The sequence below is a fragment of the Staurois parvus genome, unplaced genomic scaffold, assembly GCF_062004578.1.
Source record: "Staurois parvus isolate SC_StPar_1 unplaced genomic scaffold, SC_StPar_1.0 ptg000191l, whole genome shotgun sequence".
In the NCBI taxonomy this organism is placed as follows: Eukaryota; Metazoa; Chordata; class Amphibia; order Anura; family Ranidae; genus Staurois; species Staurois parvus.
In genome coordinates, this window is record NW_028317987.1 from 1,654,109 (window position 1) to 1,680,101 (window position 25,993).

Consider the following 25,993-nt stretch of genomic DNA (forward strand, 5'->3'; position numbering starts at 1 on the left):
GATGTACTAGGCCGCTGGTGCTCGCCAGTTCACCAAAAGGTAGCGTGGCACTAGTACTGGCACTCTGTTGCACATGAGAGTCATCAAAATTTACCGGCAAGTGCTAGCAGAGATCAGGCCTGATTCTGCCAACACTGTGGTTTTGTGTGCAATGTATCAAGTGACAGTGACCTACTGACACTGCACTTGCTGGGGGAGAAGGGGGGTGAGTGTAAGGGCTAAACGCAGGTGCCAGGGCTGATCCCGCTAACGCTGCATTTTTGGGGACACTATACTAATGTGAACGCTGGTATAGTGCTGATCTGATCAAAAATATTGATCCGTTCAGACACTATATTAGCAATGGAGGTTTATTGTGCATGAGCGTCTTCCTAGCAATCAAGGGGTTAAATGTTATGACTGGTGTACTAACGGGCAATCTGATGCCATCTGGGAGGGGCATGAAAACCACGGGAGCACGAATCATGTGTATATATATATATATATATATATATATATGTGATTTTGCGCACTTGTGCTGCCCTGTAGCAGTATTTCTGCTGTAGGGCGGTCAGGAAGCCGTTACAGAAGCGGTTTGTTTTACGGCGCTTCATTAATTTAACTGACAATTGCACGGTCATGCAATGCTGCACCAAAATGAAATTTACTTCATTTTTTTCCACATGAATTGGGTTTTTGTTTTGGTGGTATTTGATTGCCTGTGAAGTTTTTATTTTTTGCGCTATAAAAAAAAAAGACTGACAATTTTGAGGAAAAAAAACTATATTTTGGACTGTTTGCTATAAAACATGTCCAGTAAAAAAATTTAAAAATTTAATTTTGTCAAATTTGGGCCAAAATGTATTCTGCTCCTTGTCTTTGCTAAAAAAAAATCCCAATACGTGTAAATTAATTGGTTTACGTGAAAGTTATAGCGTTTACAAATGGCGGTATAGATACTGGATTGTTTTTTATTTTTATACTAATAGCTGCGATCAGCGACTTATGGCGGGACTGCGGCGGACATTCTGACACTGGGGGGGAACTGACTTGGGATCACTGACATCCTGAGTGACACCAATACAGTGATCAGTGCAAAAAAAAAAGCACTGACACTGTACTAATGGCACTGGGGAGGAGGGGGTTAACATTTTTAGGCAATCAAAGGGTTAACTGTGTGAGGGGAGTGTTTTACTAGTGGGCGGGGAGAGGTGTGCTTCACAGGAACACACTGATCCGGAAAACTGAAATCTGCTCTCCGGAACAGTGTGCTCTAAACTGACAGGGATGAGAGCTGCATTGAAAACAATGCAGCCTTCCTGCCTGTGAGTGTTTGCCGGGCTCTGGCGAGTAATCACTGGTCAGGACCCGCTGATTGACACCCGTGGCCATGATCGGTGCCGCAGGTAGGACGGTTGCATGCCGCGCGCGCCCCCTAGCAAGTAAATAGGACGACGGTTATAAACATGATCCTGCACACAGAGGCCACTTTGTGGCAGTATATGTACTGTGGGCCGTCCCCTAGTGGAGTGATCAGTGATAATCCCATACACTGTCACTGGACTAATGACACTGGCTGGGAAGGGGTTAACATGTAGGACCATGAAGAGGATCCATGTGTGTAATTACGTGTAACGTGTGTACAGTGTGCTGCCTTTACTAACTCATCTCTCATTGAAGGAGAGAAACTTGCTGAATCTGGGCTTTATTTCCCTTAGCCCCTCCCCACAGAACCAGCCCAGGGTTGACGGCCCTCCTCCCCCGCTTTCACCTCTGTGGTCCCCCTCTTCAAAGAAGAAGAAACCTGCTAATCCACGTTAGGTCCCTTGAGGACCCTGCTGGCTACTAGTTGATTTCTATCGGGCGGGGACCTCTACATGGTCTTGTTATGGGACATTGGCCTCCGCCCTTGTTCTTCTTTGAATTGTTATTGCAAATATTATGTTTTTTAATTTTATTGCTTTTTACCTGTTTACTGGCTAGATTGGATATATTTCAGGTATTCTATTTCTCTGGGGTTAGGAACCTTTCTTATACATGTCTGTTACAGACCCCATGGTGCCGGGAAGTGTCTATGTGCTCTTCCTAATTGGAAGACTCTCCCCACTGCTATGCTTTGGTGGAGACTCTTCCAGTCCTTGACCTTGTGTCTGGGTTATTTGGTGTTTTACTGTGATAAATTAAACTCGTGAGCCAAAAACAAGATACTTCCCTTAACCTAATAAGTACTAACCATACATTTACTACTGGTGCTTCAGCACTATACACATAGCTCATAAACTGTGTTGAAGACTAAACCATAAATAGTGATATGTATCTAAATATACATATACGTGCCGCGCTCCATATTAATAACACAAACTACATATAATATATAATAGTGATAATAATATCGTGAAAACACAGTGCCCAAAACAAGTGCAACATAAACATGAAATGTGTAAAGGTATGATTCTGCCAATATGTATAACAGTCCTCTTTACACTTCTATAAATATTCCAGTGAAAGGTGAGGTACAGTCATGGCCGAAATTGTTGGCACCCTTGATATTTCTCCAGGAAATCATGTATTTCTCACGAAACGTATTGCATTAACACATGTTTTGCTATACACATGTTTATTCCCTTTGTGTGTATTGGGACAAAACAAAAAAAGGGAGGAAAGAAAGCAAATTCGACATAATGTCACACAAACCTCCAAAAATGGGCTGGACAAAAGTATTGGCACCCTTTCACAACTGCGGATAAATAAGAATGTTACAAGCATGTGATGCTCCTGTAAACTCACCTGGGGCAAGTAACAGGTGTGGGCAATATAGAAATCACACCTGAAAGCAGATAAAAAGGAGAGACGTTCACTTAACCTTTGCATTGTGTGTCTGTCTGTGCCACACTAAGCATGGACAACAGAAAGAGGAGACGAGAACTGTCTGAGGACCTGAGAACCAAAATTGTGGCAAAATATCAACAATCTCAAGGTTACAAGTCCATCTCCAGAGAACTAGATTTGCCTTTGTCCACAGTGCGCAACATTATCAAGAAGTTTGCAACCCATGGCACTGTAGCTAATCTCCCTGGTCGTGGACGGATGAGGAAAATTGATGAAAGATTGCAACGCAGAATAGTCCGGATGGTGGATAAGCAGCCCCAAACATGTTCCAAAGACATTCAAGCTGTCCTGCAGGCTCAGGGAGCATCAGTGTCAGCGCGAACTATCCGTCGACATTTAAATGAAATGAAACGCTATGGCAGGAGACCCAGGAGGACCCCACTGCTGACACAGAGACATAAAAAAGCAAGACTACAGTTTGCCAAAATGTACTTGAGTAAGCCAAAAGCCTTCTGGGAAAACGTCTTGTGGACAGATGAGACCAAGATAGAGCTTTTCGGTAAAGCACATCATTCTACTGTTTACCGAAAACGGAATGAGGCCTACAAAGAACAAAACACAGTACCTACGGTAAAATATGGTGGAGGTTCAATGATGTTTTGGGGTTGTTTTGCTGCCTCTGGCACTGGGTGCCTTGACTGTGTGCAAGGCATCATGAAATCTGAGGATTACCAAAGGATTTTGGGTCGCACTGTAGGGCCCAGTGTCAGAAAGCTGGGTTTGCGTCCAAGATCCTGGGTCTTCCAGCAGGACAATGACCCCAAACATACGTCAAAAAGCACTCAGAAATGGATGGCAAAGAAGCGCTGGAGAGTTCTGAAGTGGCCAGCAATGAGCCCAGATCTAAATCCCATTGAACACCTGTGGAGAGATCTTAAAATTGCTGTTGGGAAAAGGTGTCCTTCCAATAAGAGAGACCTGGAGCTGTTTGCAAAGGAAGAGTGGTCCAAAATTCCGGGTGAGAGGTGTCAGAAGCTTATTGATGGTTATAGGAAGCGACTGATTTCAGTTATGTTTTCCAAAGGGTGTGCAACCAAATATTAAGTTAAGGGTGCCAATACTTTTGTCCAGCCCATTTTTGGGGTTTTGTGTGACATTATGTCATATTTGCTTTTCTGCCTCTGTTTTATATTTGTTCCAATACATACAAAGGGAATAAACATGTGTATAGCAAAACATGTGTTAATGCAATACCTTTTTTGTGTGAAATACTTGATTTTCAGGAAAAATATCAAGGGTGCCAACAATTTCGGCCATGACTGTATATAGTGCCACACTCCTGTGCTTTGTGGATAGGTGTGCGCTCACCTCCTTGTCAGCCAGACAAGCTGACTAAACACACTTTTTGTCCTCACTGGACAAGGTGGGAATCTTTGCTTTATCTGCGTGTCTCCATCCACTGCTGGGTTGCCTAATTGCCACCAGAGGTCTCCCTCCTTCCACACTGGGACCTCAATGGATTTCTTATGGGGATGGTAAAGCTGGTACTTCTCCTCTCAATTATACCATGTAAGAAACAGAAACCACAAATGGTGCCTTATCCTTTGTGTGGCCAGAGCCCATTTATTATCAAGGAAACGCCACTCACATTTTAGTCCATCAGTTCAGCAAACAGCTGGCGTGTCTATCAGATCCTGTGAAGCTAGCGCCGCTCGTCCACCTCGGCGTCGTGACGTCAGAGCCCCTCCCCTACGCGTTACGCCACAGGGTCACGTGGCTTCATCAGGGGGATCATAATACAACGTCACTGCGCTCTACTCTCTATATATAGAGACAGTCGGCGCCATTTTCTTGTAGTCCGCTTGGGCGCGGCCATTTTTCCATGGTCTGTATGCACCTATTTATCTCTGATGTGTGTGATATACATCAGGAGTTATTATTACGGGTAACGGATTCACTGTACTCTATTCTGACTAAATTGTCACATAACCCCAGCTTCCAGGATCATGAGACACACGCAGCTTCACAACTGAATAAGTATAATACAAAAACCGAATGGCATGATACTAACTATTAAAAACAATCTAACTTTTATTTAAATGTGTGCTAATATAAAAACATATTGCAAATATGTAATCCCTACCAGATAAAATATATCCATGTGTGTGCCCGGGAATTGCCACACACACACATAAATATACTGAAAAATTACATAAACTTATAATATAGAAAAATCATAAAATGTAAATAAAAAATGACAATAAAATTATAAAATGTATACGAAGGTACAAATCCAAACACCCACTAAGTGATCAGAGGCCCTCATATGCGCCTCCTACCACCCCATACCCTTTTCTGTCTCATTTCTTTATTAGTTTCCCTATTCATGTGTCACTACAACTTCCACTCTACCTATTCGTTTGATATATAATGGGAACCAATTCCTATGCTTTATCAGTACTGTATTGATGTTATGTTGTGATTGAGTACTTTCTATATCTCCATATACTGCTTACAAAATAGTGTTTATTATAAAGTCCCTATGGGAGTTAATATCTGCTAACTATAACTTCTTTTTAAGAAATGAGACAGAAAAGGGTATGGGGTGGTAGGAGGCGCATATGAGGGCCTCTGATCACTTAGTGGGTGTTTGGATTTGTACCTTCGTATACATTTTATAATTTTATTGTCATTTTTTATTTACATTTTATGATTTTTCTATATTATAAGTTTATGTAATTTTTCAGTATATTTATGTGTGTGTGTGGCAATTCCCGGGCACACACATGGATATATTTTATCTGGTAGGGATTACATATTTGCAATATGTTTTTATATTAGCACACATTTAAATAAAAGTTAGATTGTTTTTAATAGTTAGTATCATGCCATTCGGTTTTTGTATTATACTTATTCAGTTGTGAAGCTGCGTGTGTCTCATGATCCTGGAAGCTGGGGTTATGTGACAATTTAGTCAGAATAGAGTACAGTGAATCCGTTACCCGTAATAATAACTCCTGATGTATATCACACACATCAGAGATAAATAGGTGCATACAGACCATGGAAAAATGGCCGCGCCCAAGCGGACTACAAGAAAATGGCGCCGACTGTCTCTATATATAGAGAGTAGAGCGCAGTGACGTTGTATTATGATCCCCCTGATGAAGCCACGTGACCCTGTGGCGTAACGCGTAGGGGAGGGGCTCTGACGTCACGACGCCGAGGTGGACGAGCGGCGCTAGCTTCACAGGATCTGATAGACACGCCAGCTGTTTGCTGAACTGATGGACTAAAATGTGAGTGGCGTTTCCTTGATAATAAATGGGCTCTGGCCACACAAAGGATAAGGCACCATTTGTGGTTTCTGTTTCTTACATGGTATAATTGAGAGGAGAAGTACCAGCTTTACCATCCCCATAAGAAATCCATTGAGGTCCCAGTGTGGAAGGAGGGAGACCTCTGGTGGCAATTAGGCAACCCAGCAGTGGATGGAGACACGCAGATAAAGCAAAGATTCCCACCTTGTCCAGTGAGGACAAAAAGTGTGTTTAGTCAGCTTGTCTGGCTGACAAGGAGGTGAGCGCACACCTATCCACAAAGCACAGGAGTGTGGCACTATATACCTCACCTTTCACTGGAATATTTATAGAAGTGTAAAGAGGACTGTTATACATATTGGCAGAATCATACCTTTACACATTTCATGTTTATGTTGCACTTGTTTTGGGCACTGTGTTTTCACGATATTATTATCACTATTATATATTATATGTAGTTTGTGTTATTAATATGGAGCGCGGCACGTATATGTATATTTAGATACATATCACTATTTATGATTTGGTGTTTTACTGTTTTATGCTGCATATCGTTGTTTTACCACTTGAACTGACGCTAGCCATTTTCTGGGCTCGGTGTCTTTTGTCTCTCCCCTATTTCTTCCTTTTTTTCCCTCACTTTTTTAATTGTTTTTCTTTGAGGGTCATCTCGGGAATTTTCATTTGGTCCTGGATTCTCGATCTCCCCTACGAGGGGATGTATGGGTCTCCCCATCGCTGTCTTGCATTTTTCTATGTCCACCTTAAGACCTAATAGTGGCATTGTTCCCTTACTCTCCTATAATGTGCAGGTTCGGGATTCCCCTCTAAGCATCTCAAGGTTTTTTCTCATTATCCTCGCGCACTCTTCTCCACCACTCTCTACTCTCGCCACCCCCACCTCCACCCAGCACCTCACTCACTGCCCTTGAGATTGCCAATCACTTCAAAAACAAGATTGACACAATTCGCAAGGATATTGCCGCAACTCACACACCCTCTCAACCCGTCCCCTCTCACACAGCTACCCCCTCATCCCCCCTCTCCCTCGACATAACCCGCAGGGACTTCGTCGCTGCTTAAACTCCCTCCAACCCCGTTCCCCCTCCCTCAGCCACCCCCTCATCACCCCTTTCCCACGGCCCCACCACTGCTCTGACTTCCACTTCCACCCCACCCTGCATTCCTCATACTGAAGCCCCCCCAACACTTCACACCTTTGACCTTACTACCATCGAGGAAGTCTCCAAGATCCTCTCTGATGCCCGCCTCACCACATGCCCTCTCGACCCTATCCCCTCACAACTCCTATGACCTCCCTCCCCCTCCATCCTACGCTCCCTCATCCACATCTTTAATCTCTCCCTCTCCTCCGGCACTTTCCCCTCCCCTCTGAAACATGCACATATCACCCCCATACTTAAAAAGCCCTCCCTGGACCCCAATGACCCGAACAACCTCAGACCCATCTCCCTGCTCCCATTTACATCTAAACTCCTCGAGCGCCTAGTCTACACCCGCCTATGATCTCACCTCAATGACAACAACCTCCTTGATCCCCTACAGTCTGGCTTCCATCCCCTACACTCCACCGAAACTGCCCTACACTCCACCGAAACTGCCTTACTCAAACTCTCCAACGACCTGCTAACCGCCAAAGCTAATGGCCACTATTCAGTGCTCCTACTCCTTGACCTCTCTGCGGCCTTCGACACAGTCGACCACCCCCTCCTCCTCAAAAAACTACACTCCCTCGGCCTCAGAGATTCTGCTCTCTCCTGGCTCTCATCCTACCTGTCACAACGCTCTTTCAGCGTTACCTATAATGCTACCACCTCCCCCTCACTCCCCCTCTCTGTTGGGGTCCCTCAAGGCTCCATCCTCGGGCCCCTTCTCTTCTCCATCTACACCTCCTCCCTTGGCCAACTCATACACTCTCACGGCTTCAACTACCACCTATATGCTGACGACACACAAATCTATCTCTCAACCCCCCACCTCACCCCCTCGGTCTCCGCCCGAATCACACACCTACTGAGCGACATATCAGACTGGATGTCGCTACACTTCCTTAAACTGAACCTCTCCAAAACCAAGTTTCTTGTCTTCCCCCCAGCTCGGACACCACCCCCCATTGACTTCTCCATCATGTCCAACAACGCCACCATCAAACCTGCCCCGCAGGCCAGAGTACTTGGTGTCATTCTGGACTCCAACCTATCCTTCCAGCCCCAAGTCCAATCTTTAACAAACTCGTGCAGACTCCACCTCCGCAACATCACCAAAATCTGCACGTTCCTAACCCCAGAAACCACTAAACAGCTCATCCACTCCCTCATCATATGATGACTCGACTACTGCAACTCCCTCCTCACTGGCCTCCCTCACCACAGGCTATCCCCGCTTCAGTCCATCCTGAATACGGCTGCCAGACTCATTCACCTTTCCAACCGCTCCATTTCTGCCACCCCCCTCTGCCAATCCCTCCACTGGCATCCGATTGTGCAACGGATCAAATTCAAAATCCTAACACTGACGTACAAAGCTGTCCACCATACTGCCCCGAACTACATCACTGACCTAATATCCAAGTACCGCCCAGCACGCACACTCCGCTCCTCACAAGACCTCCTTCTCTCTAGTTCCCTGGTCTCCTCCTCCCATGCCCGCCTCCAGGACTTCTCCAGGGTGTCACCCATCCTCTGGAACTCCCTGCCCCAACCCATCAGATTATCACCTACTCTCCTCACCTTTAGGCGCACCCTGAAAACCCATCTCTTCAGGGAAGCCTACCCCACCCCCTGCTAACTTGCCGACCTCCTCCACTCTTCCCACCACTCCATCCCCCACCTCCTAGATTGTAAGCTCGAAAGAGCAGGGCCCTCGATCCCCTCATGTTTTGCATTGTATTGGTATTGTTCTGTCACATGTTCTGTCCCCCTTTGTAATGTACAGCGCTGAGCAAACTATTGGCGCTTTATAAATACTGTATAATAATAATTATAAGTCCCTGGGAGCTGATATAGTTGCTCTGTAGGAAACCCATTTTGTCTCCTCTTTCACACCACGTTATATTCATAGAGATTTCCCTGTGTGCTTTTTGCTAATCCATCTGAGAAAGATCGAGGGGTAGCGCTCTGTTTGGCCCAGCGGTTCTCCTTTACTGAATCTAAAGTGATATGAGACAAGGAAGGGCGATATCTATTGGTTAAAGGCCACTTGGGGGGAAACTTAGTGACTTTCCTGATTTACTACGCCCCTAATGTGAATCAATTAGACTTTTTTCGATCCCTGTTTCAATCTTTAGCTCCGGAACTGGAAGGCGATGTCATTTTAGTGGGGGATTCAAATTTGGCTTTAGATCAAACGCTTGATAAATCGCATGCAACCAAACTTGTATCCCCCGAAACAAAGTCACAAATTTGCTCAACCTTTATATGGCTATAATTTGGTGGATGCATGGAGAGAGGCCAATCCTACTTCTAGAGACTACTCTCATTTCTCTAGAGCTCACAACCATAAAGCTTCTATCAGAGGTTTTTGTATCCAACGAGCCTATAGACTAAAGTGATCTCGTGAAGAGTTGATCTCTGCCAAACTAAGGAATACGAGGCTTTACTGGCCCAACGTAAAATTACTCCAACCCCGGACTTGTTACTTAAGGTAGAACAGGCTCGTTTGGAGCTTAATCTTTGTCTCCCCACAAAACTGGAAAAACAGCTACGATGGAGGAATCATAAATTCTTCACATGGCAAGACAAACCGGAGTGTTGAGAGAGACTTGTTGGAGGGCTGCCCATGTGCTGGGAGCTGCCAAGTAGCCAGAGATGAACTGGGCTAAACTTGGGGATGATGGAGTCATGAGATGTTTGCCTAAGGATTGGAACCCCATCTGTAACATACTGGAGTGAGAGTCCAGGGAGTGACTACAACACTGGAGTGAGAGTCCGGGGAGGGACTACAACACTGGAGTGACAGTCCAGGGAGCGACTACAACACTGGAGTGACAGTCCAGGGAGTGACAACACTGGAGTGACAGTCCAGGGAGTGACTACAACACTGGAGTGACAATCCAGGGAGCGACTACAACACTGGAGTGAGAGTCCAGGGAGCGACTACAACACTGGAGTGACAGTCCGGGGAGCGACTACAACACTGGAGTGAGAGTCCAGGGAGCGACTACAACACTGGAGTGACAGTCCGGGGAGCGACTACAACACTGGAGTGAGAGTCCAGGGAGCGACTACAACACTGGAGTGACAGTCCGGGGAGCGACTACAACACTGGAGTGACAGTCCGGGGAGAGACTACAACACTGGAGTGACAGTCCAGGGAGCGACTACAACACTGGAGTGACAGTCCGGGGAGCGACTACAAAACTGGAGTGACAATCCAGGGAGCGACTACAACACTGGAGTGAGAGTCCAGGGAGCGACTACAACACTGGAGTGAGAGTCCAGGGAGCGACTACAACACTGGAGTGAGAGTCCAGGGAGCGACTACAACACTGGAGTGACAGTCCGGGGAGAGACTACAACACTGGAGTGACAGTCCGGGGAGCGACTACAACACTGGAGTGACAGTCCAGGGAGCGACTACAACGCTGGAGTGAGAGTCCAGGGAGCAACTACAACACTGGAGTGACAGTCCGGGGAGCGACTACAACGCTGGAGTGACAGTCCGGGGAGCGATTACAACGCTGGAGTGACAGTCCGGGGAGCGACTACAACGCTGGAGTGACAGTCCGGGGAGCGACTACAACACTGGAGTGACAGTCCGGGGAGCGACTACAACACTGGAGTGAGAGTCCAGGGAGCGACTACAACACTGGAGTGAGAGTCCAGGGAGCGACTACAACACTGGAGTGAGAGTCCAGGGAGCGACTACAACACTGGAGTGAGAGTCCAGGGAGCGACTACAACGCTGGAGTGAGAGTCCGGGGAGCGACTACAACACTGGAGTGAGAGTCCGGGGAGCGGCTACAACGCTGGAGTGAGAGTCCAGGGAGCGACTACAACACTGGAGTGACTGTCCGGGGAGCGACTACAACGCTGGAGTGAGAGTCCGGGGAGCGGCTACAACACTGGAGTGACAGTCCGGGGAGCGACTACAACACTGGAGTGACAGTCCAGGGAGCGACTACAACACTGGAGTGACAGTCCAGGGAGCGACTACAACACTGGAGTGACGGTCCGGGGAGCGACTACAACACTGCAGTGACAGTCCAGGGAGCGACTACAACACTGGAGTGACAGTCCGAGGAGCGACTACAACACTGGAGTGAGAGTCCAGGGAGTGACTACAACACTGGAGTGACAGTCCGGGGAGCGACTACAACACTGGAGTGAGAGTCCAGGGAGCGACTACAACACTGGAGTGACAGTTCAGGGAGTGACTACAACACTGGAGTGACAGTCCAGGGAGCGACTACAACACTGGAGTGACAGTCCGGGGAGCGACTACAACACTGGAGTGACAGTCCAGGGTGTACTCTTTAAAGGCTTGCTATTACTCTAATGAGGGTAATTGTATGCATTTCAGCTATTTAGAAGTGTTCACAATTTATATCATTTTATTTATTTATTTCCTTTATTTTATTTATTTTAATTGTATTTATTTCATGTTTTGTTTTATGAGTGTACACTGATTGTTCACATTTATATATATTTATAGTGTACACAGAGTGATTTCATGATTCACGTGTTGCTCACGATTTGAATCTTGTTTTTATTTTATTTTGTGCATATTTTGTTAAGTATATATTATTGTTGGTAAAGTTATACCAGATGATATTGAAGGTAATACACTATTTTTAGTTTTTCCATTTTTTTTGAGGTACACATCTTATCTGGATTTATGGGGAGGTTGAAGTTGGACACGGAGGATTCATTTATTTGGACTTTAATTTCTTTGGACTATAATTTTGGATTTTAAACATTGACTGGCACAAATAAGATTTTTGTATAATGTCTGATAGTTACTAGATTTTGGATCCTCATGTTTAACCTTATGTACAGGGTGATGGGGGTTAATGTTGGTAGGGCCCCGGAAACGGCCCTCTTCCAAAAATATCCACTTACAGTACCAAAAGAAGACCCTTAACCACTTGCCAACTGCATATAGCCAAATGATGGCTTCATTGTGGCCGGCTAGTTCTGGGAGTGTCATATGACGTCCTCCCAGAACACGCCCTCCCGCATGCCCTTGGAGGCACGCACTCGGTGATCTCCATGATCGCTGTGTCCTACGGACACAGCTGATCATGTGATGCGATAAAAGGCCAATCACAGCAACCTTTTACCACATGATCAGCTGTGTCCAATGACACAGCAGATCACCAGGAAATGTAGTTGCCAGTTATCGGCTGCACTTTCCTCACACTGTCACAGCATGAGGAAAGTACTGCTGATAACCAGCAATTGTCAGAGGAGGGATCAGCACCGATCATCAGGGCACTGATGATCAGTGCCAAGCAGTGCCAGTCACCTGTGCCCTGCAGTTCCGCCCACAAGTGCCCAGAGGTGCCCACCATTGCCGCCCAGCAGTGCCACCCATCAGTGCTCAGCAGTGCCGTCAGTCAGTGCCACCCATCAGTGCCACCTCTCAGTGCCTATGAGTGCTTCCTATCAGTGCCCAACATTGTTGCATATCAGTGCATCATCATCAGTGCCACCTATAAGTTCTGCCTATCTGTGCCACCTCATCAGTGCCCATCAGTGCTGTCCATCAGTGCTGCCTATCAGTGCTGCCGATCAGTGCTGCCTATCAGTGCAGTCTCATCAGCGCACATCAGTGAAGGAGAAAAATTAACTGTTTGCAAAATTTTATAATAGAAACAAAAAAAACCCTTTTTTTTCAAAATTTTTGCTTTTTTTTGTTTATAGCTCAAAAAATAAAACCCCCAGCAGTGAGTAAATACCATCAAAAGAAAACTCTATTTGTGTGAAAAACAAATGGTATAAGTTTCACATGGGTACAGTGTTGCATGACCGCGCAATTGTCATTCAAAGTGCAACAACGCTGAAAGCTGAAAATTGTCCTGGTCAGGAAGGGGATAGAACTGCCCAGTAGGCGAGGGGTTAAGCATCTTACTTCTATGCTGTTAGCAGCGAGAATCACTATTGCTGAATATTAGAAGAGATCAATTATTCCGCTTCAATATGTTCAGAACAAATGAGATTGGATCCTGATTAACGACAGACTCACCTGTGTTTTACATCATAATACCAACATGTGTGATAAAACGTGGGATCCGTGGAGTCCATACATCTCCGTGCCCTAGTACTTCCTGATTTGGCTCTCTTCTCCTTCCCTCCTCTTCTCTCCTCTTCCCTCCCCTCTCCCCTCTCCTCTCCCCTGCACTCCCCTCCCCTCTCCTCTCCTTTCCTCTGACATCTCCTCTTCCCTCCCCTCTCCCCTCCCCTCTCCACTCCCCTGCACTCTCCTCTCTCCTCCTCTACCCTCTCCCCTGCCCTCCCCTCCCCTCCCCTCTCCTCTCCTCTGCACTCCCCTCCCCTTTCCTCTTCCCTCCCCTCTCCTCTACCCTCTCCACTCCCCTGCGCTCTCCTCTCTCCTCCTCTACCCTCTCCCCTGCCCTCCCCTCTCCTCCTCTCCTCCTCTCCTCCCCTCTCCTCCTCCCTTCCCTTTCTCCTCCTCCTCTCCTCCTCCTCCCTTCCCTTTCTCCTCCTCCTCTCCTCTCCTCCTCCTCCCCTCTCCTCCTCCTCACTTCCCTTTCTCCTCCTCCTCTCCTCCTCCTCCCCTCTCCCCTCTTCTCTTCTCTTTTTTTCTTCTCTTCTCTTTTCTTTTCTCTCCCCTCATTACTGTTACCCTCGTTTCTTCCTTTCTGCTGTCTCTTTTATTTCCCATGTTCTGGTGCTAGTGTAGTTCCATGTTGTATGTGTTGTGCACTATGTGTGGTGTGTATGATGAATGCTCTGTGTGATCCATATGTCTCCTATTATTGCTTCCCCTGTACAAGGTGGACTTAATGCTGGGAATGTTCTATGTGACGTCTCCAGTCATTATTGCACACATTTCCTGCTTCCCTGCGGGATGTCTGTTGTTTATTCATCCGCCTGTTTGTTGGGGATATTTCATACCTTATTTCATAACATGACACTTGTCTATTACATTTTCTGTAACTTCAAACATTTCAATAACAATATTGGAAAATAAATAGTTGGTTGCATAAGAGCTAGATTTATTTTTTCTCAGTTTTGTTTAGTTATTTTTCATCTTTCATGGAAACCACAGGAACGGTTATTTTAATGTTTCTCGGGGCTGCAGTTCCTCTGAACTCCACAAGGTGGTGATCTCACTTCTATCCAGAAAGGAAGTTATTATAGAACACAGACAGGAAGTGATGTCAGGTACACACAGGAAGTAATCTGGAATAAAGACAGGAAGTTCCATACCATAGGAAGCAGCGTGGAGACAGTGGTCGAAGTAGCAGCAGAGGAGGTAATAAGATGTTATTTTCTATTTACACCCAGTAACCCTCGTCATGTCCGTCCTCTTCCTCCATAGTCATGTCCATCCTCTTCCTCCATAGTCACATCCGTCCTCTTCCTCCATAGTCATGTCCATCCTCTTCCTCCATAGTCATGTCCGTCCTCTTCCTCCATAGTCATGTCCATCCTCTTCCTCCATAGTCATGTCCGTCCTCTTCCTCCGTAGTCACTGTGATGTCTTTTATCCCCAGCAGATGATGATACACACATATATAGTGTGGGAACCCAGATTACCCCCTTCAGGGGCAGAACATTCCCCCACTTCCGGGGCCGGAACATTCTCCTCATTGTGGAGATAAATTCTAGTAATATGGTCCTCTAAACAAACAGCACTGACAATAAATAGACAAGACAAGGACCATCCTGACCATACATGGCCTACAAAGGGCAATGATGACACTACACAGGCAGCCAATGGGCAATCATTACACTATGCAGCCAACACAATGATGGAGTGCCGGGGTCAGGAGTATGGAGCATAGAGCCCCTTACATTGCTGCTCAGGAGGAAGGAAACATTCCCCAGCCGGCCATGAAGAATATGTTCCATCATTGGTGTCAGAGGGAGGGAAATTCTGAGGGAAATAGAGGAGCTGAGGGGTCTCTCAGGGGTTACTGAGGATGAGGGACTTTAGGTCCCCTAAGGGTTAGTGGAGCTCAAGGGCTTTGAGGGGGTAGAGTAGCTGAAGGAATCTGGTAGGATAGGGTTGGGGGGAGCAGGGCTCTGAGGAAAGAGAAGGTTGTAGAGCTCAGGGGGACACTGAGGTAGGGAGGGGGGCTCTTGGTCTCTGATTGTCCTCTTACCTGCACTTACTTTCCAGACCTTCTTACAGAACTCCTACCAGGAAAGGAAGGCAACCTTCACCTTCTTACCATCTCACTGGTCAAATAATATATTCCACGATACCAAGTGGAATGAAGGACAGTCCTTCACCCCTTGGTGGGAACTTATTCATAGAGGAGGATTGTTGGTGTATTATCGACTAAAAGGTAGTCAGGGGTCAGTGCTGAACATCTTCTGGAGACATTCCAATTCCTTCCCATGACACAGGCTCTGGCAGTGCCCGGTGCTGGAATTCAGAGCCCCAGGAACCCACCACCACTCTGTACAATGTCCTGGATATTACAGTATACTTGGTAACCAAACCTGTCCCCCTCCTGTCCTCCTTCTACCCATACTAGGCTGTCATTGGAGGGAAGAGAACAGGCTCCTCCCCCACAGCTTTCTACTCCACCAGCACCATCCTCCTGCTATCCCATCCAAGCTCTTCTTTTACTGCAGAGAGTGACAGTGACATCACTCCTGTCAGTCAGCAGGCTGCCACAGATTGGAGCCTTGCAGCCGGAGTTCTGCCAATTATCCTGATTTTCCAGAAACTTAGGCCAAAAGTCAGTAAGTTCCCCTTCCTGGACATCATGATGAGCCGACATTGACCTCACAGCACTGCCTCAGAGCAAACAGGTCATAGGAAGGATCATATTTATCATTCCTTGTCTGCAGATCTAAAACTCATCAAAACCAGTTCAGAGACCAAACAAACCCAACAGAGAAAAGGGGATTTCTAATCCAGCAGGTCAAGAGGGTCCCGGGACCTCAAATATGCATCAAACACTAAACAGTCCAAACTAAATATCTTCCCATGGGGGGAGTAGTTCTTCAATGTCCAGCAACCCTCCTATTCCCCCCTCACATCCACATCCTATTATTGTGTGACCAATACCATCCAAATCATTCTTACTTTCAATTCCCAAAGTTATCCGTCTACAAGGAGACCTGTATAGATCACATGATGGCACCAATGAGGATGGAGGAGGACCGGAGTCACATGACTGAGAAGATACTAAACCTCACCCTGGAGATCATCTACCTGCTGACCGGAGAGGTGAGGAGGATTCTGGGAGGTCACATGACATCAATCTTATCTCTATTAATAAAACACAGACCTGACCGGAGAGGTGAGGAGGATTCTGGGAATCTAACATGATATTCCTATTGGTTCCTCAATACAGAGATTTCCTCTTCTGAAGTCAGGTGATCATATGACCATCACAGTGCCTCCATGTGACTCCCTAAACCCTGAGAGACACAACATGCAGAAGATTCTAGAAGTCACCAAGAAGATGATGGAGCTGCTGACAGGAGAGGTGAGCGGTGCCGGGAATTCTGGGACATTCTCCAGTAACAGACAAGGGATGTGTCTGGATGGTGACTGTATCATTGTGTGTGTCAGGTTCCTATAAGGTGTCAGGGTGTCACTGTCTATTTCTCCATGGAGGAGTGGGAGTATTTAGAAGGACACAAGGATCTCTACAAGGACGTCATGATGGACAATCAGCCGCCCCTCACATCACCGGGTAAGAGGAGACTTTATTGTAAAGGAGAGAGCAGTACGGAGGATCCACCTAGATCCCCCATCATCTGATAAACACATAGAAACAATGGATTCAGTCAGTGTGTGTGTTTCCTACAGATGGATCCAGTCATGGGAACCCACCAGAGAGATGTCCCCGTCCTCTGTATTCCCGGGATTCCACACAGGAAGGTCACATCATCCCTCATTGTTGCAAGGTTGGTGGGATGGAGCATCTAGAACATGGAACTGGCTTGTGGAGATGATGTGTGGAGTTCTTTTATGTGACCTTACATTTTACAGATGATATTTTCTCTCATTTCCTTGATTTAGAGTGGAGATCCAATCGATATAGAATTTGAGGTGAAATCAGAAGAAGAAGAGGCGTATGTGAGGGATGATCAGCAGTCTATGGAGGAGGATGGAATAACGGGGACATTTATAGAGGAGGACACTCCTACAGAGATCAGCACAGGTGGGTCATGAACACTAAATCCATTCCTCCACCCATACTGCTCACTGATTGGTCCAGAGTAGGGCGGGGACTGGGTGATATCAGCCTGTAATCCCCTGGTCACTTTCCTGAGCTGTGTTTCCCATCCTGCCTGTTGTGGGCGGAGTCCTAGTTTGGGGAAACCAATCAGCTCCTGTCTAGTAATCCTCTTTGTCTTTGTATTTTAGTCCATGGCCGGGAGATGAGGAAAACCTCAGAGGATTGTCTCACTTTGTCTCCAGACTGGAAAGTAGAAGATGAGGACATCACACAGTATAGTCCAGGAGAAAACCCGGCTCCCTCCAGTGTCCATCCGGCACCACCCAGTGTAGATGGACCATCGGATTCTTCGTATCCTGAGGAACCTCAGACTGTGCGGGACCGGGCCGGCCTTCCAACAGGGAAGAGCTTCTCCTGTAATGAGTGCGGGAAAGGTTTCCATTATAAATACCATCTTAATGTGCATAAAAGATCTCACAAAGGGGAGAAGCTGTTTTCCTGTCCTGAGTGCGGGAAATGTTTTTCATGCAAGTCCCATCTTTCCATACATCAGAGGTCTCACACAGGGGAAAAGCCGTATTCCTGTCCTGAGTGCGGGAAATGTTTTTCAAAGGAGTCCAATCTTTACACACATCAGAGATGTCACACAGGGGAGAAGCCATATTCCTGTGTTGAGTGCGGGAAATCTTTTTCTAATAAGTCATATCTTTACACACATCAAAGATGTCACATGGGGGAGAAGACATTTTCCTGTCCTGACTGTGGGAAATGTTTTCCTCAAAAGTCCAATCTTTACAGACATCAGAGATGTCACACTGGGGAGAAGCCGTATTCCTGTCCTGAGTGCGGGAAATATTTTTCACAGAAGTCTAATCTTTACACACATCAGACATCTCACACGGGGGAGAAGCTCTATTCTTGTCCTGAGTGTGGGAAATGTTTTTCACAGAAGTCCGATCTTTACATACATCAGAGATCTCACACGGGGGAAAAGCCGTATTCCTGTCCTGAGTGCGGGAAATGTTTTTCACGGAAGTGCAATCTTTACACACATCAGAGATCTCACACGGGGGAGAAGCCACTTTCCTGTCCTGAGTGAGGGAAATGTTCCTCACTGAAGTCCTGTCTTCCCATACACCAGGGGTCCCACACAACCCTGGAGGTGTATTAGTGCCTTGAGTGCGGGAAATGTCTTCTAGATGAATGTTGCTGGACATCCCAGCTCTCATGTGGGGAAGAAGCCCCCCCTGATATACACCTCAGATATACTCCATGGCTGATCTTCATCATGGAAGGAACAGTTGATAAGATGAGAGGCCCCCAAAGACATGGATGAAGTGCAGTAAATGTCGGGGTGCAGAGTGGTCAGTAGATCCTGGAAATGAAGGACACAACTTCAGCCCTTCTTGGGTGTCGGAGTTGCGTTTCCTGATAATGATATAGCGGGTTACAGAGCTAGAAGCCGGGAGAGCCCAGATCTCGTTATCGGGGAACTTTACACAGACAACAAGAACTTCTGAAGTTGATGTCCTTCATTTCAAGGCTCTACAGAACAGTGGTGACCCCGAAGCGTCTCTCTGTCTTCAGTCCATCCTTCTCCCATCCCCCAACAGGAGGGAAGGAGAACTCCGCCCCAAACTAGGGGGGAACTTTCCTCTCATTATTTCCCTTGGCTTCTGTGTGGGTTTGGGTAGTTGGAGGAGTGTGGCACGAGAGTGAACACAGCTTGTTGTTCTATGTCTACATATGGGGTCTGGGTAGAGGGGATCCACCGGAAAATATTTCTACTCTTTGATTTTGTGCAAATTGTTTCTGTTTTCACTTTGAAGGGCGATATTATGTGTGGTTTGTAAAAGGGATTGGCCCAATAGATATCACCCCACTTAGAGAATAAATGAAGTAATATGACCAGCATTAATTCAGCCATGTCACATGTTGGTCTTTTTATACAGTGATTTCCTATGATCATTGGCTCCATCTAGTGGCCATAATGCGGTATTGAACTGTTTTTCCTGACTGAGGTATTTTGGAAGTAATACATCATTATGGCCACTAGAGGGAGCTGACGATTATAGGAAATAGCTGAGTTTATTAAAATATGGCCAGAATTTGTCAAGGCTGGACACATGCTTGTCACACTCCCCCAACATATTTTTTGCATAGACCCCTTAGTTTACTGTGTCGGGGGTGGTTTCATACAAATACCTGAGATCATACTCCTACATTTTCAAGTACAGTAGACATTGAAGACATAAATTACATAAAACCACAGAATTAAACTATCCATTGATTTTAAACCAAAAATACCTCAATTGGCCTTTAGATGACGCTAAGTATCCTAGCAATTAGCACATCTAGTGTCCAAATTGTCAGGGAACACCTGAACAATTGATTTAGTCAGCCAAATCAATCAAATCACAGTATCTCCAATACAAAAAAATTATTTATAAAAATAATTTAACTGACTTAATTATTCTAAAAAATTCTTTAAGAACTCAAAGATCTGTGTAGGTATAGATTGCAGTATGAAAATCAATATTTATTTACATACGTCACTTACAAACACCATAAATAATAGTCAGATTGTGATTTACATTGACACTAAGATGTTTCTGTAAAAGCTCTAAAAATAGAGTGAATTAAATTCAATAATTAGTCTCCCTGTAAACATCATAACCAATGAAAACGGACAATAATCTGTCTCTTGCAGAAGGCATAAACTATGCAGATTAATCCACCAGTATGGCCTAAGAACAGGAACATTTTTATAAATGACTTAACTTGAAGTGATGTTATCATGGGGAGAGTTATTAGGTTACACAAAGGAATGTGGCAATTAACTTACTAGTCTAAGCAAACAAAATCAACAGAAAATATGTAATTACCCTCCAAGTATCAGGTAATCTTTTACAGAACTGATGATCAGACCCAAAGATGGCTGCTGATTAATGGTTGGGGTTGAGCTTCCACAAAATGGCATCTCTTCTTCAGTTGATGAGTGTCTTTAGATGATCTGAGTCTGAGATGATGTCTACCTTCCAGATGGCTGTGTAGATGGTCCTCCCTCTGTGAGTGTTCCTGCCGGTTTTATCTAGTTATGACTTATACACTCATCAAATGTGAATAAACCTGGCCCAGAAGGTAGAACCTTCTCTGTGATTGGGGAATCTGATTCTCTAACCCATGTTTACTCAAGCATTACCTCCCATGACCACTGGGTGTCATCCTTGGATAAGAATTGTCTGGTCTGAGTTTATTTGGGGATGGAAGTAACTAATCTGTGATCGGGAAAAATGAATATTTCACTATAACGGATTGGCCCTTGTGAAATCTATAGAATGCCTTGGAGAGTAGATATTATTCCTCATTTACAATCATTATGTTTTGGTGTAACAGTGATTAAATGGAGAATTGTAACTATCAGGAGGTTGGATTACATAAAGTGATTAGAATAATAGTTGTACACACAGAGGAGAGATAATAAAAGAATAATTTGTATACTGATCTACTGATTGATTACGGCTTTGGTAGCATGCATACAATATTCCTAACAATACCGATAAACTCCAACACACCAAATATATATCATGAGATTACAAATCAGCAAACATACCATAATATACGTCCTACATTCTTATGAGACAATCTGGTATTTTATCCCGATCACGTCTTTTTGTATAGTCTGAAATATATGGAAATGGAGGTTTCTTTTTGTACCTTTTCACCAAAACGAAATGAGTCTCAGCAGTGTTACCGGAGTCACCTTGTTACATAGTTACAGAGTTCATCTGGATGGAAAAAAGACACCAATCCATCCAGTCCAACCAACAGAAAAAACAAAACACACAAATAGAACATTACATGAGGAAATGCACATCTTTCTGTAAAGGTCTCAGTAATCTATAAACAGAAGAATCCAGAAAAGAACTCTCACAGATCTGCAGCTTTGTAGAGTTAGCATTCATAATACGCGGCTCAAAAAATGAAAGGAAGACTTATTAATCAGAGTCTAGCATCAAGTCAATGAGACTCCTGAGATATGGATCTGGTCAGGTAAGTAGCAGAGGGGGCTGTTCATCAGTTTCAGCTGCTTTGGTGTTAATGAAATTATCAACAGGTGCACTAGATGGGCAACAGTTAGACAACCCTCAAAACAGGAATTTACAGGTGGAGGCCACTGACATTTTTTTCCCTACTCATCTTTTCTGACTTTTCTTCACTAGTTCTTCTTTTGGCTAGGGTCAGTGTCACTACTGGTAGCATGAGGTCATACCTGGACCCTACAGAGGTTGCACAGGTAGTCCAACTCCTCCAGGATGGCACATCAATACGTGCCATTGCCAGAAGGTTTGCTGTGTCTCCCAGCACAGTCTCAAGAGCATGGAGGTGATTCCAGGAGACAAGAGCATGGAGGTGATTCCAGGAGACAAGAGCATGGAGGTGATTCCAGGAGACAAGAGCATGGAGGAGATTACAGGAGACAAGAGCATGGAGGTGATTCCAGGAGACAGGCAGTTACTCTAGGAGAGCTGGAAAGGGTTGTAGAAGTTCCTTAACCCACCAGCAGAACTGTATCTGCTCCTTTGTGCAAGGAGGAACGTCATGAGGGTGGCCAGAGGGCCCGACATCCTCTAGTGGGCCCTGTGCTCACTACCTGGCACCATAGAGCTGGATTGGCATTTGCCATTGAACACCAGAATTGGCAGGTCCAACACTGGTGCCCTGTGCTTTTCACAGATGAGAGCAGGTTCCCCCTGAGCACATGTGACAGACATGAAAGGGTCTGGAGAACGTTCTGCTGCCTTTAACATAATTCAGAATGACCGTTTTGGTGGTGGGTCACTGATGGTCTGGGGAGGCATATTAATGGAGGGATGCACAGACCTCTACAGGCTAGACAATGGCACCCTGACTGTCATTAGGTATTGGGATGAAATCTTTGGACCCATTTTCAGACCCTACACTGGTGCAGTGGGTCCTGGGTCCCTCCTGGTGCAGTGGGTCCTGGGTTCCTCCTGGTCCATTGGGTCATTGGTTCCTCCTGGTGCACGACAATACCCAGCCTCATGTGGCAAAAGTGTGCAGGCAGTTTCTGAAGGATGAAGGAATTAATACCACTGAATGGCCCCCATGCTGGCCTGACCTAAATCCAATAGAACACCTGTGGGATGTCATGTTTAGATTCATCCAAGCCGCCCAGTTGCACTTTAGACTGTCCAGGAGCACAGTGATGCCCTGGTCCAGATCTGGGATGAAATCCCCCAGGACACCATCCGTGGTCTCATTAGGAGCATACTCCAACATTGTCAGGCATGCATGCAAGCATGTGGGGGCCATACAAACTACTGAGGACCATTCTGAGTTGCTGCAATTAAATTTCGGTAAAATGGACTCACCTGCTGCATCATTTTTTCTTGATTTTTGGGGTGCCTTTGAATTCAGTTTCTGTAGGTCGATCCTTTTCATTTCCATCAAACAATGGGGCATCTTTACATTCCTAACACATTACCCAGCCCATGTCAGTATAGAGATCCAGCAGGAGATTGTTCCTCATTGAGATCTGATGGGTTTTCAAAGTGTTCCTTTCATTTTTTGGAGCAGTGCGTAACATAAATGTAAGGGTTGGGTAGCTGAGATGTGAGGTGATCAGTAGAAATATGTAATTGTGAATCTAGTTTCATTCCATGTTATTACAGATAAGTGTTCAGTATTCAGTCAGAGACATATGTTCACCAATCAGTGTTCAGTATTCGGTCAGAGACATATGTTCACCAATTAGCATCTGAAAGTACAGAGCAGCTTCTAGGCTGGACGTGTCACCTGGATGCCAATACAATGTTGTCACCTATGTAGCCAGAGTTTGCCACCTTCTTGAACCTAGAAGAAGAATCCTAGTCATTTCGGCTACAAGAGTCAGCAGGAGACCTTGAGAAGGCTCCGAAAGTGTCTGTCAGCTTTGATTTATATCCACAAATCAAAGGAATGTATTTCATCTCTCATAAAAGCTAAAATATTTGTTGCAGAGAGATGAAAATACTTCCTTCTGATTGGACACACTGTAGGCTACATCTGCATGTAAAACTGTATTTGTAGCCCCTGTGGAATCCCAGAGAAACACAGGAAACGGTTCTATGGTGCCTGATTGCAACAGCTGAACAGCGATTGGTACTGTTGTGTTTGGACTAACACACTGGTGTCGGAAATTCTATCCCTGACCAAGTGATCCAAACCATTCCTGGTCCATTCAGCTCTGGGCACTTCAGAACCCAGAACATCCAATGGGCTGCTACAGGAACACCCCCCAGGGTGTGCAGCCCACATCCATATTTCAATAAATTGAGGACCCTGAGATATGGACGGGGTGATTTGTATGGAGCCGGTTCCATGTGACTGGTGAATCGTGGACTTTCTCTGACTTGCTCCAGTCTCAGGATAAATCTTGCTAAAAGTTTTATTTCTGTTTTTATTCCCTTTTATTTTATTGTGAATAGCCAATCGTGTGTCTTTTTGTATTTTCGGCAACTTTTTTTCTTTGTACATATTTAATACATTGCCCACTTTTGGGATATTAAATCATAAAATGAATAAGTGACTTCTGTGTACTAAGCTCGGGCTCATATCTCCGGAGAGATTGTTGTATTGTAGAGTCTATGTGCTCGGTCTAAGTTCATGGCCAATCTGTATGCAATTGTACTGTGTGTTGGCAGATTGCCTGCAGATTGTAACATAGATCTGCCAGACGGAGATCTGTGTGTGTGTGGTGGCCCAGTAGACCAGTCTGTGGACAAACTGTTGGGTGGTGGCAAGCTACCGTGTGTTGTGTGTCTGATGTGGGGGTCTGTGGACAGTGGAAGAGTGTTTAACATCTGTGTTCTAGCTTGTAGGATAGCTGGAGGAATCCTAGAAGGGTGTGCCAATTGCTAGACTACTCCTCAATCCTTAGTGTGCACCAGATTGTATATAAGATTCATATCTGCCTGTGTGTGGTCAGCCAGCTGGAGTGGAGTCTCCCTCTAGTGGTGGCCAGAGGTAGTGCGGGCTGTGAAAGGGTATGCTGGCCAGTCTTATATGCTGAAAGTCCCCCTCACTCCCTCTTTACCCCAAGTCACGGGCGGACCATGCCTTGGTTAGCTAGTCGTCGTGGGCGTGCATTTTATCCGTGACACAGTGTATAATCCATGATGTGGGACTTCTCTTGTCCTCATTACATTGGAGTACAGAAACTCTTCCATTGTGACGTTTATTCCCGAGCTCTCCCAGAATCCCTCAGCTTGGAATAATGGCCGCTGTGTCTGCAGAAACGTAGAGAATACTTCCATATACCGCGTCTCTTCATCTTGTTCATCCTTCTCGTTGGCAGAACAATGACATCTCAGCTAGACTAGAGGATGTGGGGACCACCACGGGATTATTTGGTGTTTGTAATCACCTCCCCCCTTGTTCCTGCACTGAGGGGTCCCGGCTTCCATTCCTTCTCTATACACAGAACTAAATACTTCAGTTGGGGAAAAGTGTGTCCCTTGCGGGACTTGAGACCTGAAAATGACCCTTGTCTATTATTTGGTATAATAACTCCCATGGTTCAACCCGGGGAAACGATGAAAATATGATCTTCCTCATAGAAATTCTAACAAAAGGCAACATTTTCCATTTTAAGTCAAAATTCATTTTAAATTGTTCCCCATTCACACAGAAGGAATGTACATGCTTTGTCACTGAGCGCACTGCTAGACAAATGTTTTTTATGAATAGACCCCTAAATGTCAGGAGATATAATATATTCTATTATATTGTATTATGTTATGTTAAATTATATAAAGACGGGAAGTATGGAGCAGATAAATGAACAGACCTCCTAGTAATGTCATTACCAGGCTGCAGCTAGGGGGAGCTCTAATGTTTGAAGTGTTCCCACAGGAGAGTGATTCCTTCTATCTCACATATATTTTTTGTATGTCTAGTAAAATTGGACTTTTGAGGTAGAAGATTATACATTGTAGCGCCCTCCTAGTTCAGCCAGGGGGATCTACACCCTAATGGTTGGTCAGAAGCTGCTTAGCAGCTCAGGTGTGATAGCCAGAGGGGTCACAATGTGGTCAGGGGGGCTGAGATGAATATATAGGTAGTGCAGCACTAGACAATAATATCACATAGACAAATATAATGGAATAATACAAATAAACTGATGTGAGCACATATAGAAAACTCTTACAAGGATGTGATAGAAACACATAAGTGTATAGAAGTAAATAGAACCCCAATATTCCAGATGGCCTATAAAGTGCAATAGTCCTTGTGTCCCTCAATACATGCTACATGGGGGCATAAACCCCTTCATAGTGTGTGGCATGCACAACACAATAATAAAGTGTCCTTAATGGAAAAAATCAATTCATGATAATAATTATATCTTCATGCCGGTGTGCAACCAATCAGTGACAGTCCTCAGTGGCTGGGGTGCCCCCTCACCTTCCTGCCCCGGCCCCACAGGGCCAATCAGCCTTGCAGTATT

At 45.4% G+C, this 25,993-nt stretch overlaps 1 protein-coding gene across 1 annotated transcript in view; it reads left to right on the plus strand.

Moving 5' to 3' along the window:
• The first annotated feature begins 1,369 nt into the window (after positions 1-1,369).
• LOC149461839 (uncharacterized) overlaps positions 1,370-25,993 on the plus strand; it is a 108,145-nt gene continuing 83,521 nt past the window's right edge. Inside the window, exons 1-3 of the mRNA XM_089677717.1 lie at positions 1,370-1,385; positions 17,670-18,516; positions 23,135-23,140. Of these exons, the coding sequence (XP_089533843.1) occupies positions 1,370-1,385; positions 17,670-18,516; positions 23,135-23,140 (869 nt within the window). The remainder of the gene's footprint in view (positions 1,386-17,669; positions 18,517-23,134; positions 23,141-25,993) is intronic.